Raw genomic sequence first — 14,733 nt, 5'->3', positions numbered from 1 at the left:
AGGTGAAAGCAGTCTCAAATGAATCAGAGCTGGGAACCTTGCTTTTAGCTCCTATCCGAAAAGGGGAAAACGAGGAAGAGACAGTGTGGCCAGGCAGGAAATGGAGACCAAAGGAGTGTGAAGTACGGGCACCAGGTTAACAGTCAAGGTTCAAGATGGTACCTTATCTCCGTGCCCACGTGTCTTCCTCTCTCTCCCCCTCCCATGAAGCACAGGTCATCATGTCCATTTGACCACAAAGTTACTTAGAATGGAGGGGCAGAGCACCAAGTATACCTCCTTCAGGAAGCCGAGTCATTCCAAGTTTTGAAAATACCGAAGAATTTCTCACTGGATATAAGTTTTATTTTTTTAATTCCCTTAAACTTTTCTGTTGTTTTTCAGGATTGCCTTTTAGCCAATGAAAATAGATCTGATGCAGGAATCAGTAAACCATAAATGTATTACTCACATTGATGAAAATCTTAAAAGTCGTATTTTTAGAAGAGATTTATTTCAGAATCTACAGTGGATTTGGGACTCCCCCCAAACTCCCAGTGACATTTCTCACACTTTCTTCTAACACCTTTAGTCTTGGACACCACCAACGACACAAGGGGTGATGGTATGTATTTGAAGAAGGGGGGAAACATACAAGTCCCTACACAGAATGCAAGACACATGGAGATAAATTATAAAATTTTATTGGTTTGTTAAAAAAAAATGAATGAATTCAGCAAGTACATTTATGGTCTATCCACATTGTTAAAACAGCACTTAAAAATAAAATAAAAATGATTATCCATTATTTACAGGAAACATGAAAAAAATGACTTTAAGACCTGGAACATTATGGGGAAAAAAAACAAGGCATGAGAATGATTCACAAGCTGCCTATATGGATTACAGCAAATGGATCTGAACACGACATGAGGATTTGCCGTTCTCTGGAGTCTCTTGCTATTTTTTTCCTTTTTGTCTTTTCAGCTTCACTGAGGTATAATCAACAAAGAAAACTGTAAGATATTGAAAGTGTACAGTGTGATGATCTGACATATGTATACACTGTGAATAGAATCTCTTGCTATTTTATATTTGTTTACAGAAGCTCCATTCATAAATAGACTGTCTTAAAATAAAGGTGGTGAAAATCTCTGTTCTTTTCTTTGCCTTTCACACACTTATTTTTCTGTGAAAACTAAGACTCCTGACATAGCCAATGTCAACCCATCTTGGGTGCTCACTAATGACCAGCCCAAGGCTCCAAGCCACACTAGCCTGAATTAAACTCAGGGTGATTTCTCTGTCAAAATCAGATGGCTGGAAGGTCCCTTTGTTCCTGAAGACCAAAACAAGGAAATGGGCTAACTTGAGATGAAAACTGCCTTCTGTAACAACCGTTTTCATGTCACTTTCTGGATTGGGAACTCTGTTAACTTAACTCAGCCTGGCAGCACCCTGCAGAAAATTACATCCTTGCCCTGTCCAGCAGGGTCCTTAACCTTCCCAGGTGCCCTTGAATAAACCTGACATGGTTTGCAGGTGCTGTAGGTGTGTGAACACAACAGAACACACTTAATAGAACGGCTACCTCTGTCCTAGTTTCCTGGGAGTCCAGTCTGCTGAGTGGCAGAACCCCAAGGGGTCCGCCGACCTTGACCACACAGGAATGGCACAGCACACGTGGCTGCATGCAGCAACCCTGTGAAGACCCTGGATTTTATGGAATCTGTCTGTTACCTAGAGTCTGGACAAAAGAAGATAAAATGAGCTTCTATTGTAGTGGGAGGAAATTAGATGAAAACAAAGGGAGGAGTTCTAGACAGAAAACAATAGAGCAGGTGAAAGCGGAAATCATCCACTCTCGGGTGGAGAGAGAGAAGAGTTAGTATCAGTCCCGGTTACTGCTTTGATTCCATTTTGCAATGGGAAAAAAAAAAAAAAAAAAAAAAATTGGTGTGTGCAAAGCAACCAATAAAGCAAATAAAAATAAACTCTCAGTTTGTCATGGAGTCAATTTGGAGTGTTAGAGAGAGAGAAAAGAGCCAAGGTTTTTAAGACAATCAAGAAAAAAATAAAGAGGAGAGGAAAAGCAGGAGCGCCTCCATCATGCTGGCCCTCACTCCTGGCAGTGACCTGAATTCCTGCCTGTACTCCTTGAGCTGTTTACTCCTACAGCTGCTGAATCCTGATGGCCTCTGCTCTGTCTGAGGGGGAGCTGCAAGCCTCAACCACTCTGGGTGTGATTCAGGATTACCTGAAGGACTTGGAGCTAAAAGCAAAGCTCTGGGTTCTGCATTGCGGGCTTGGAGCTGGGATTGTTCACGTCTCATCTCTGCTCCTTACTCTTGGAAAGAAGACTCCGTGGGTCAAAATGAAACCAGTCCCTGCTGGAGACCAGGAGGGAAAATCCTTGAATCCGACTGTCTCTAAAGTACATGGGGATTCACTTCGCCTGTTGAGAGATGGACCTCCTTTGGCCTCAGACTGATGTATCACATGATGACAGTGGGAGTTTCTTCATCTTTCTCAGTTGCCTCGGAGGGTCTCAGTGGGACCCGATTCAAGATAAAGGACCTGAACCACGCCTCTTGAAGACGACACACCTGTTTTTCTTTTACCAATGGCCCTATCGGTATGTTAAGGACATCCATGAAATGGGGCCATGTGCTTTCCCATCTGAACCTGGCTGCCCCTGAGAGGGCCAAGCGACATGAACACCGGTGAAAAGAAAGTCGTGTCAGACAAAACAGGAAGTAGGACTCACTAGGTGCTTGTGGCCACGTGGAAGTGGGGCCCACTGCGGGATTGGGGGAAAGCATTGCTACAAGAGAGTTCCAGGCAGGGTGAGAGAGCCAAGGTCCCAGCTAGCGAAGCTATAAGACAGCCCCAAATTAAGTGACATGCTGCAGATCCCTGGGTTGCTAAACTCAAGGGTACTAAAGCGCTCGACGGCGGTGCCAAGAAGTGTGTTAGCAAAGGCAAGATAGTGGGATACGTTAAGAGAACAATGATCTTGCTTTAAGACCAAAGTAACAAACTGGCAGCCCACAGACATGTTTTGTTGGCCTACATAATGTTTTAAAAATAACTGAGCCAACTTTTTAAAAATAGGGACATTTCAGATAAAATGTCCAGGTTTCAAGTTTCTCTTAAAGAGTCAGAAGGTTTGGAAATTTGGGCCTATCCTTGGGAGGCACGAGTTGGCTGGGTCTAGGTGACAGCTGCCCCACTGGAGCGGAGGGTGTTCACTTATCTGGCTCACGTTGTTCATTTAGGGTACCTGCCTCGAACTGAAATGCCACAGCCTTGTTGGAGGGTGACAGACTTGATTTCAGCAAAACTGCCGCCTTTCCTTCTGTAATGCTGAAAATATGCACAATACGTGCCTTTAGGAAGCTCGAAAAAGACTCCTTATAGGGGACATCAAAAGCAAAGGATGACAGAGGTGGTCTGGAGTATAGAAATGAGAAGCTGGGTTGCTGATTGAGGTCTTCAGGGATTAAAAAAAAATGAAAAGAACACAAGACCATATGAAACCATTTTCCAATAGCCTGATGGTTTCATCGTTCCCTAGGAGATGTCAACTGCTTGTTGATAGATTCAATTGCCTTATCTGTCCACTTTTCTCCATTTTAAAACAAAAATCTACCCTGCAATTCTTTTAGCTGCTGAGGGCAAATATTCTTTTTTTTTTTAGGGTCTGGGATACTTCTAAAATAGTCCTTAAACTGTTCACTGCCTTTTTATAGCTCCACGGAATAACATAAAAGCTTTAAAAAAAATTGTACCAAATGGCCGATATTTAAGAACCCTTGCTGTCCTGACAGCCTCTGCTTGGCTCTCAGTTTGAATTTCATTTTTCTTTCAGGGGGCAGGATTTCTACAATTAGCTGGCCTTTTTGTAAATCAACACTTTGGGGAAAGATCAAAATCTAAGTAGTGACAGGAACAGTCATTCAACAGTGAGCAAGAAAATGGGAATTCAGAGAATATTGAGACCTCCCCATACGCAGGGTCAGCTGCCCTCACACTCAAATATCTTTTTGGAAAGACAACTTCTGAGAACAGCAGCCTGTTTATGCTTTGGAGAAACCGCCCTTCTTTCAGGAGTGGGTATAGAATAGCCAAGTCAAATGCTGTAATCCATAGGACTCCGTGAAATGTCTGCATCAAGCAATAACATACTTAGTGGCTAATGTAAAAGACAGAGTATAAAATATTCATCACGCATAACCTTTTTATATCAAGCGGTGCCTAAATGGATCCTGGTTTATTGAGATTAATGCCTTGGTTACACAGGATTCAAAACAATGTTTCCAAATATGTTGGACTAGTTAAAAAAACTATAAAACCTTAAAGCTGAACTGCAAAACTTTAGTAACCATCTCCCCTCCAGAAAAGGCTTTTTGAAAACGTCAGTAAGTTTCCAGTTCAGCTGTGGCATCTATATGCAGACGCTCACAGTCAGAGCCAATTGTGTTTTCAAACAAAATGCTCCAGGCCTGGCTCTGAAGTTCCCCTAACAAGAAAGGTGTGAAGCGGGGCAGGGGCAGCCAAACCTCACTTCAGGACAGGGATCCTGCCTGCTGCACACTAAGCAAAGCGTACAAAGGCCACCGTGAAGGCCAAGTGCGTGAGACAGTTGTCCACATAAGACTAAGGCAGAGATGCAGGATTCTGTAGCTCTAAGGCTGCCCTTGCAGCATTGAAGCTGGACATTATAAAGCACATATTCATTAGCGACCTGCCACCTCTGTGCTGCTGGGGTCAGGAAGAACCGTCCAGCCCAGGAAAACCCAGCAGAGTGTAGTACGTTGTAGGGGGACTAGGCTTCTTAGAATATAGTCTCCTGCTCACAGCAGGCCAGCCATTCTGCTCACAGGCCTTTTCAGAGTAGAAAAGCTGCACTTCTGTCATGGGAACAGCATGAGATGCTGCGGCCTTCTTACTCGGCAAACTTCTAAAAAGCAGGTGGATCACAGAGGTCAAATAAAAGGACATATGCACCATATGCATATATTTCACTCTTTTTCTGGAACTGACTATGACTAACTGAAATCCACAGCCCCTGACCAAATAGCTTTTTCTTTTCTTTTTTTTTTTTTTTTGCCTGGTGATAAACTTTAAGGAAATCGTTACTGTTGACTGCGTGGCTCTGGACCTTCATGACCAGTGAAGGAAAGAACCTCTCAGGGATACCCCCGAGTCCCCACAGCGATGGTGGATATGCCCTTAACTCTTTTAGTCACTGCATTCTAGGTGGGAAAGTGAAACTTTTTGAATTCAGTACTGATTAAACAACAGCAGAAAACAATGCTAAAATTCATGTTAAATGGAGATTAGACTGTTTAGTGTGTACTTACACCTGTCCCTAAATTTAGATTTTTTTAAACTTTACAGTTCACCTTTAATAAACAGAAACATTGAAAATCAATACATTTCCAGTATGGTCAAACAGCACACCTTTCCAAAGAGAAGCACAATCCAATGGCATTTCATTTCCATTTTGTATTTGAACCATTGTGAGAACAAAAGAGAAGCATTAATTTAAGATGTTATCTTGACTTTCTTAGCTGCCTGTGAGCTGTCTCTGCATTGGTGTCCCCCATTCACAGCTCACAGCACCTGCAGGCTTCGTGCAGTATCTCCTGCAAACACCACCCACATCTACCAGAAAACCCCAGATCAGTGGCACTTCCCGGGAGAAGCCAATGCCAGCCCCAAGAGTCCAGCTTACAAGGCAGCATCAACCAACAAGCACCACAGCCCCCTTCTCTGTCTTTTCCTTTATTTCAGCTACCCATCCAGTGGGATCTTATGAAACAAAACAAAACCTAAAAGAAACACAAAATAAAACATAAGTCATGCTCAAAAGAAAAATCAATGGAAATTAACAAGCAAGTACAGTCACTATTAAAAGAACATAATAAATAAAAATCAAAATTAAGACACAACATGGAATATGCTTGAAAACATAAATACAATATAATTACAAAACAGAAATCAGGAGAAAATGGCAGTCTCGTTACCGAGCAACTTAGTTTTAAACTTAAGACTGATTTTACGTGGCACATGAAACACAGGAAAGAAATGCAAAGGATTTCTGCACATGTTTCCACCCACAACTGTATCAGATGTTAACATCTTAATTTAAGGAGGAGAAATCTGTGCACAACATAAGATGACTCCTGAATAATTTTTATATATAGGGAAAAAAATAAAATTCAACAACAAATATCTACCCAAATTCTCATTTTCTTTTCCCGCCTATAAAACCAAGTTATTTCTAAAATAACTGATTAATTACTCAGCCATATCAGAGAACTGGCTGGCTTTAACCAGTACAATATTGAGCCCACATGAAGATTTAGATTCTTTTTCAGAAATCCTACTATTAAATAATTAACCGCCTATATTTAAGTACCATACCATACCTATGGCACATATATATAATCTATTACATAGCATATGGTATACAGCATGAAGTATATTGTATGTATATACGTTACTTACACAATATAAGACATATAGTGTCTAGTACATATAATATATAAAACATATATAATACTTAACATCAATTCATTCTACAAACATTTACTGAGAACTGACCAAATAGTAGACACTGTAATGCATGGTGCAAAAATAAAGAAAATGGATTCCTTGACTTCAAATACTTCATTGGCCACAGATGGAGAAAGATGAGGGAATAACTTACACAACAGGTAAAAGCTAATCTACTTTCTGTGGGGCTGTCTTCTAAGCTCTTTGCCAAATCAGCCCTTTTAATGTCACTATAACCCTAGGAGATAGGTTCTATTATTGCACTCTCTTTACTGGTGAGAAAACTGAGGCCCAGAGAGTGAAGCAGCTTGCTCAAGGTTAGACAGCTAGTGTGTGATGGAGCTCAGCTTCTGACCCAGGCGCTCGGCTGCTATAGCTACCCTGCCATGACCTTATGTGGAGGGACAAACTCTCTGTGAGCTTGCCTATGAAAACCCAGCAGGAACAGGGAAGGGTCTATCACATAGAATTCTGTGGGTAATGTGCATGAACCTTCATCAGATTCCTAAGTGACAAAATAGATGACATCATAGTAGAGACCCCCAAGATATTTCCAAGACGTTTTAAAGTTCAGCTTTGGAAGACGCTTCTAAACCCTACCCTCCAGACTCTCGATCTTCCTCAACCTGGTGTTTGGTCTGCCAAGTGCTGGTGTCATCTGCCTCCAGAGCTGTCATTACCATCACTAATCTGTATCATCATTTACTACAACACTAAAAGAGTCCACGGAGCTTAATTTCCATCGCATTTCTCTCCCGCCCCTCCAAGTCTCAGGAAAATAACTGGGGACAGAGGCCAAACATCGTTTATGGATTTAATCTCCCACAAAGCACTGAGAATTTAGGAAGTACACAGTGGGCACATAGCTCGAGCATACCAAATGAACTAACCAAACACCTGAGCTATCCTTTCAGGTTTTAAGAGGGTGGATCTCAAATTCCTTCCCACTGAAACAAGTGGATTAATTTGAGGATGCCAAGTTTGCCAAAACAGGAAACACTTGGTGATACAAATAGAAGACATCACCCCCAAACGAAATGATTTGTTGATTCAATATACCAGTTTCTCTGCACATGCAATTCTGAAGGGTTTATTTGATGAAAATAACAGAACAGATTAAACTGCTAATGAAAATCTTATTTCCACTGGGGTTATGGTACAGGAACTTGAAAAGTGTACTGATGTCAGAGTGTTTAATCGGAGCCAGGCCGCTCTTCCTTTACTTCTATTTGCCACTTTCTTCTGTCATGAACTTCCCCAACCTCCACTACAGGCTCTTTAATTATTCCAGTTGGGAGACACAATTTGCTTGGCTAAATGCAAGCTCTCTCGGACTGCCATCCACTCAGGCTGCAACAGCATCTTCCCCATCTAGGCTGATGTCGTGTCGCTCTTTAACCTTCTTCTGCTTTGCCTTTGTACCCTTCTCAGAGACACACATCTCAGCTCCACACACCCATGCAAGAAAAGCAAGTGAAGCCACCCTAAAAACATACTCGATGACTTTCTCGAGGAAAAGCCAACTTGTTACAATGATAAGCAACATGCAGTGTCTCTGTTCAAAGCATCACTTATACCACCCCTCACCTCAAGGAAGGCACGTCAACCTCCTCTCCATACCCTTGATTTTCACATACTGTTGATACACTTAAGATATGCCACCATCTCATGAAAAATCAGTTTGATTTAAAGACTTGACTATTTATAAGGAAATGCATCCAATGCTTCATGTTTCCAAGGGGTTGACAGTAAAATTCAATTAGGGCCCCAATTTACCTAGCGGGATCTTATGACTTATGCCCTCTCATGTTATAAGAAACTCACAAAAGGGGCCACAAAATGATATAAAACAATAGATAATTATTTTCTCCTAGTGAGGGGGAAAGTTTTTAGACCACAACAAATGGCTGAACATCTTGTGGGTTTAGCAGCCAAATGAGCTGTCTAGCTTCTGAGCCTGAAATATAGATATTTTGACAATGTGACATTATGAAGCGTTTGCAGAATTCCGATGGTGTACGGTAGTTATCGTGACAACAGCTCCTTTATCAAAAACAACTCTAGAGAAACTCTGCCACCACTGCTTACACTTAGTTGAGCTAAATAAGAACAAGGATAAAGCAGGTGCTGAATGAGAAATGTGATGTAAAGTTGAAAGCAGAGAAGAAAAACCCGGATGTGTCTCTGCTATTTGCTGATTCCGGATCTGCTCATTGACCTCTCCAAAGGGAAGGACTGGGGTGGGGGCTGAAGGTCAGTGAAGCACTGTGCTTTCTTTGCCATTGGCTTCCGGCTCATTTAGATTTCTTTACATTCAAACGTGCACACATTTTCCTCCTATTACTCAGAAGCAATCAGCCATAAAATGGCAAGGATCTGCAGTACATTTAAATTAACAGCAATTTATCTGGAGCAAAAAGGAAAACTGCTGAGTTGAAAGGATGCAAAGGGAGCGGAAGAAAGATGCAGCTGCAATCTAAAAAAGCAAATCTTATCACATTTGTCTTTGGAGAAGTAGAAAACGGCCAGCTTGGTGTCTGCAAGGCACGGTGCCACTTTGGAGACAGGATGGCGGCTAGGGTGCCAGGATAGCAGCTCACCTTCATTGGAAAGCAAAACAAAGCAAATGTCCCCAGAGCCTTCTGGAAAATGTTTACCAGGTAAAAATCAGAGAATATACTCCTGTGTTCTCATAGTATTAGGTACCTAGGAAATGGTGGGGGCAAAAGGTTTCCTTCACAATGTTAGACTTGAGCCAGGTGCAATTCCGTTTTATTTCAGCACCTGGGCTTAAACCCCGATTGTCCTAACTTGACATCTGTGGAACATTTAATATCTGTTGGTTGTTGCATCAACTAGCCCTTGCTGTCATGCTTTTTCAATTTTATTTTATAGGTGACTCAGCCCGAATGGCTGTTGTGATATGTCCAAGGTCACCCAGGAACACAGTGAGAGCTGATATCTAAACCTCTGGATGGTCAGTCCATCTTTTAAAATGGTATCACCAACACCTGTGGCGGAAATTTCCCAATAGGTAAGTTTAGGTCCTGGTACTTTCTTCTCTGCACTCATTCCAAAAGTTGCTTGACCATTCTTCAAACACCCCTTTTGCTTCCTAAGGATGTTCCTTTTGTCTACACACCATCACGTCTCCTAAGATCTCCTTCCACCAAGCAAGCCTTCACCATTCTTGAGGATCCATGGTAAAAGCCGTCTCCTATGAGAATTTAGTTCACCCCTTCTTAACTTCTCTGGCATTCTCTTCCATTCATTCACATGTTCTTCTTTTGTACTTTTGCTAAACTCATATTTTTCTGTTTACTTTCCTGCATCCCAGACTTTAAGCACAGGAGGGCAGAGAGAGCACGTCTCCACATCTTCTATGCCCTATGCTGCCTCGCATGCTACCAAGGACAGAATGCATTTTAAGTTTTAGTATAGTAATATCTAAACTCTGAGTTTTATTGGAGAACTTTGATGGACTTGGTAACAGAACCAAAATGGAAGAGAGGAGAGGAGACAATACAATGTAGGGTCCACTGCTTCTCATTGGTAACTGGGTTAATCAAATCACTTCAAACTTCCTGTACAAAATCACACATTTGGTCAGAAGTGTACTGAAGCTTGCAGGGTTAGACACAAGAACACCCAGTGAGTTCCTCCTGAAGCACTTTAAGCTCCTGGGGAAAAAGGGCTAGACTTAGTTCATTCTAATTCTCATGATGATCAAAATTAAGGGGTGTGGGAATGGAAAAAAGGAAGCTGTTGTCCACTTGTTAGCTGGAGGCAAAAAACTAAAGCAAATGGCTGAGGGTAGTCAGCATAGCTCTTAAAGCTCTGGTTTGACTTTGCAAAATGAAGTTTAGTTATGAGCTGAAAATTAAAGCAGGAAACACAAAGTTCTTGGCAAAGCTCGAATATGTAAGGAAAGCAAAAGCCACTGCACAATTACAATTCAATGATTCTAAGGAGGATGTGATCTGATCAGCAGGGCCTTATGAAAAGTGGCCTGGTGAAAAGTGTCCAAGGCCACAAGCACTACCATGTCAGGGACTTCACATAGGATGGGGAGTTTATCCAAAGACCCAGGCCATTGCCGTTATCTGGGGAATCACCTAAAAGTGCTGTAGGCAGAATAGGAAAAAAAAAGATAGAGCTTGTGGTTTCAGGGGCATTAAAATACTCAGAAGGCTTTCACTACAACCACAGTGAGAAACCTGAATCAATCTATTGTTCTCCTGTGGGGTGTGTCTTGCTTTCTGGCTTATGACACTAAACATATATTGCAAAATCTATAGGGTAGCTCTTTGTAAGGTGAAATGATATCTTCTTAAAGACACTGCTTCATGATTCTCAGACCAGACACTCACCAATGACTCAAACATTCAGTGCATAAGCATGGCATTATTAATTTCATTATAGAAGACCATGTACTTGCTGCTGTCACAAATATAAATTTGTGTCTAGATTTGTTTTTGCCAAAATACTCCAGACAGTCATTCTTCTTAGTACCTGAAGCCAGAGTACTACAGTCTAGTGTCCAAACAGGAAACAAATGACATAAAACCTATTGCTCAATTAACCTATAACTACAGAAACCAGCAAGAACCTCAAACACACACAAAGGAAGTTGCTCAGCTCTGCTCAGTTGTGGGTGAAACCACTGCCCACAGACCAAAATGGATCTGGAAATAAATTTCTAGAAAAGTAAATAATGCATAACAGAAGCAAGAGAAAAGAAGTGGACATGGGTCAGCCAGAGCCTGTCTGATGGTGATGATGGTGGTGGTGGTGATGATGATGATGGTGGTGGTAATGATGATGGAGGTGGTGATAATGATGGTGGTGATGAGGGAGGTGGTGATAATGATGGTGGTAATGATGATGGAGGTGGTGGTGGTGGTGGTGGTGATGATGGTAGTGATGATGATAATGGAGGTGGTGATGATGGTGGTGATGGTGGTGATGATGATGATGGTGATGACGATGGAGGTGGTGATAGTGATGGTGGTAATGATGATGGAGGTGGTGATAAAGATGGTGGTAATGGTGATGGAGGTGGTGATAATGATGGTGGTAATGATGATGGAGGTGGTGATAATGACAGTGGTAATGATGATGGAGGTGGTGATAAAGATGGTGGTAATGATGATGGAGGTGGTGGTGGTGATGGTGGTGATGGTGGTGGTGATGGTGGTGGTAATGATGATGGAGGTGGTGATAAAGATGGTGGTAATGATGATGGAGGTGGTGACAAAGATGGTGGTAATGGTGATGGAGGTGGTGGTGGTGATGGTGGTGGTGATGGTGGTAATGATGATGGAGGTGGTGATAAAGATGGTGGTAATGATGATGGAGGTGGTGGTGGTGATGGTGGTGATGATGGTGGTAATGATGATGGAGGTGGTGATAAAGATGGTGGTAATGATGATGGAGGTGGTGGTGGTGTGGTAGTGATGGTGGTGGTGATGATGGTGGTGATGATGACAATGTAGGTGGTGATGGTGGTGGTGATGATGATGACAGTGGTAATGATGATGAGGTGATGAAGATAGTGACAATAATGAAGATGAAAGTAGGAGATGGAAGGAAGAGCAGAAAAAGGATATCTATTGATACACTTGGAGATGTAAAGGGGTAACCCCAGTTATTGGAAAGTGAACATGGAGATAATAAGGTCTCAGAGCAGTACCACAAATCCATGTCCAAGTTTAAGCTGATCCTTCAAAGAAGAGAGTAGGTAAAAATAAAATTTGTCCTGGAGCTCCGCTTTTTCATTAGGCACTCCAAGCCACACTTCAGAAACAGAGTTTGAAGATTATTAATACTTAGGATGCTTGCTAAGGAAGCAACTATTGGGGTGTCTTTGGAGTGCCCAGTGTCTCTGCTTATTATTGCAAAGCTGAAAAGTCAGACCCACTAACGGTTCCAGTAAAGCAGAGGAAGGTCTAACAAATTACCTTCACCTGAATAGAGGTACCTCATAAATCTCATCTCCATTTAAATTAGCAAAGTGCACAAGATAATGAAACCTCAGCTAAGCACCAAGTATTCCAGGAGGCAAAACAAAGAGAAGTGGAGTTGATAATCCCCATGAACTGACAACAATAAACATGAATTATCCAAATTTGCCTGAGAACGGGCTCGGAAACAAAGGCCTTTGTGCTGTCTGGCGGTGGACATCTTGGGAGGTGGAGTGCCGTCCGATGATCTGGTGCAGACAAGGTGAAACTGCCAGAGGCCACGTCCTGAGGACTTACCTGTGGCTCTTCAAGGAGTCTAGTTTGTGCGGCCGCTCCCCCACGCTGCAACGGTTCCCTCTCTCATGTGTTGCTGCTGCATCACTCCCTCCTCACTGCCCAGCCCCGCAGGCAATGACATTACCTCCAGCTGCCCTGGTTCCTGCCCCCAGACCACAGCTCTGCCTCCATGGCTGCTGCAGGCACACAACAGCTCTGCCTCCATGGCTGCTGCAGGCACACACAGCATGCTGCCTGGCTTCAGAGATCCTTCTCTGCCCTCCGCCTTTTATCCAGAGAAGTGGATGTGCCCAAATTCAGAAACAGGAGATGATCATGGGGCGGGAAGGAGGTCCTCCACCCAAACGTGCCCTTTTTCTCTGGTACCTTTTCTCCAGGACACCATTAGCAGAAGGACTTCCATCATCTCAGATGTTATCTCACTAGAATGAGAAATAAAACGTGCCTCTGCTCCATAGCATCTGAGATGTGATGGGGAATTTTGGGTCTGGAAGGTGGTTCACCTGCCCTTGGTGAGCCTATGTGGGACATTACCTGACACTTCTCTTGTAGGTAAAAGTTAAAAGTCCCAGATCAGACCCTTCAGAAGTGAATCCAACTCAAATTCCAGTGGTCATCTCTTACCCTAGCAAGGTTTATAAGGTAATATCCCAGAACTGCTCATCAGTCTAAAAGAGTACCAGCCCATTCCCGCCACCAAGAACAGGATCTATGCTCCAAAAGTGTTTCTCCATCAGGTAGAACCCACAGGATTCTGGTGCCACAGCCAATGGTCTGCACGCTCCTTATGAATAGTAGGTGACCCATTTCAAAAAGCCTCAATAAAATGAAGGTCACACTCTATTCTCGATAGGAAACTTGAAAAGTGCAAAGTCAATCCCAGAGTCACAGCCTTATATGCATTCAGACTTAGGCAGCCAGCAGAACCCCTGACATGACTTAATTAACCCCGAAGTTCTGGAAGTCTCCACTGTTGTGACATTTTTATTTGCTCAAAGAGTTCATTTTGGAAAAAGTCCATCCCACCTCACTACCCTGACTAACCCTGCAGCAATGCCTTACGGCAGCTGGACATATGCCAACCTCAGAGTTGGCATGGCAACACCCCTATCTGAGAGATGGAGAGATCCTCTCGATGCCTTGATTCTTTCATGTGGTAACACAGAAAGTCCCTTCATATTTCTTTGGTTCAGGTACAACTCACACATGGAGAAAACTCTGAATTTTCAAGAGAGTGCATTTTTACACACACCAGATTTCAGTTTATTTTCCTTTTTAAATAAAGTATGCATGGCATACATGGCATACCAAATATAATAGCTTGGTTAAGAATTATAGCAACCATGCCAAGAAGCAACTAGAACCAAGACACTGGAAAAACAATGTATTCTTGGTTTTTTTTCTTTTAATGAAAATTTAGTATAGCCAAACATCTGACATTATTTTAAGGAATGTTTTCCATACCTTAAGGAAGTTCTTTGCTGAGTCAAAGTGACTAAAAGGGAAAGGCTATTTACCTTGTAACTCTACACATATTCTTAGTTCAAAACAGAAATCACCGTCTACGTAAGCACAAGAGGCATTCAAAGAAAGACATGTGAGGGACAAACACATCGCCTTATGTGAAAGCTGTAACAATTTTAAAATGTCACATAGACGAAAGGACAGAGTATAATTACATGGGCATAGCAGGAATGATTGGAGTATAAGTTTTTTCTTTCATTCTTCATAATTATGGCCCTTTACCATCCATCGTTTAACTATTCAAGACCCTAGAACTTTACTCACAAGCTACCACTGGAATTAGAATATTAATTGCCTCAACTGCCCATTCTAGAACAGAGATGAAATAAATCTAATATATTGTGATGACTAGAGTTGATATGAGTACCTAATACTCTCCATGCCATTTACAGTTTCCTCAGCTCAA

The 14,733-nt window shown here is 42.3% G+C and overlaps 1 protein-coding gene across 6 annotated transcripts in view; it reads right to left on the bottom strand.

Annotated features, from left to right (window-relative positions):
* The window catches only part of NTRK2 (neurotrophic receptor tyrosine kinase 2), a gene marked incomplete at both ends in the record, with an annotated part of 377,341 nt that overhangs the window by 218,498 nt on the left and 144,110 nt on the right, over positions 1 to 14,733 (bottom strand). Inside the window, one exon of one of the 6 annotated variants that reach the window (XM_082655920.1) lies at positions 703 to 5,816. The exons of the other annotated variants lie outside the window; for them this stretch is intronic. Within the exon in view, the coding sequence (XP_082512046.1) occupies positions 5,779 to 5,816 (38 nt within the window). Of the gene's footprint in view, positions 1 to 702; positions 5,817 to 14,733 lie in introns of those variants that run through there. 6 annotated transcript variants of the gene reach the window in all.

The sequence above is a fragment of the Grampus griseus genome, assembly GCF_964374135.1.
Source record: "Grampus griseus genome assembly, chromosome: 6".
Lineage (NCBI taxonomy): Eukaryota > Metazoa > Chordata > Mammalia > Artiodactyla > Delphinidae > Grampus > Grampus griseus.
The sequence above is the reverse complement of the archived record's forward strand: the minus strand, read 5'-3'. Positions and strand labels throughout refer to the sequence as shown.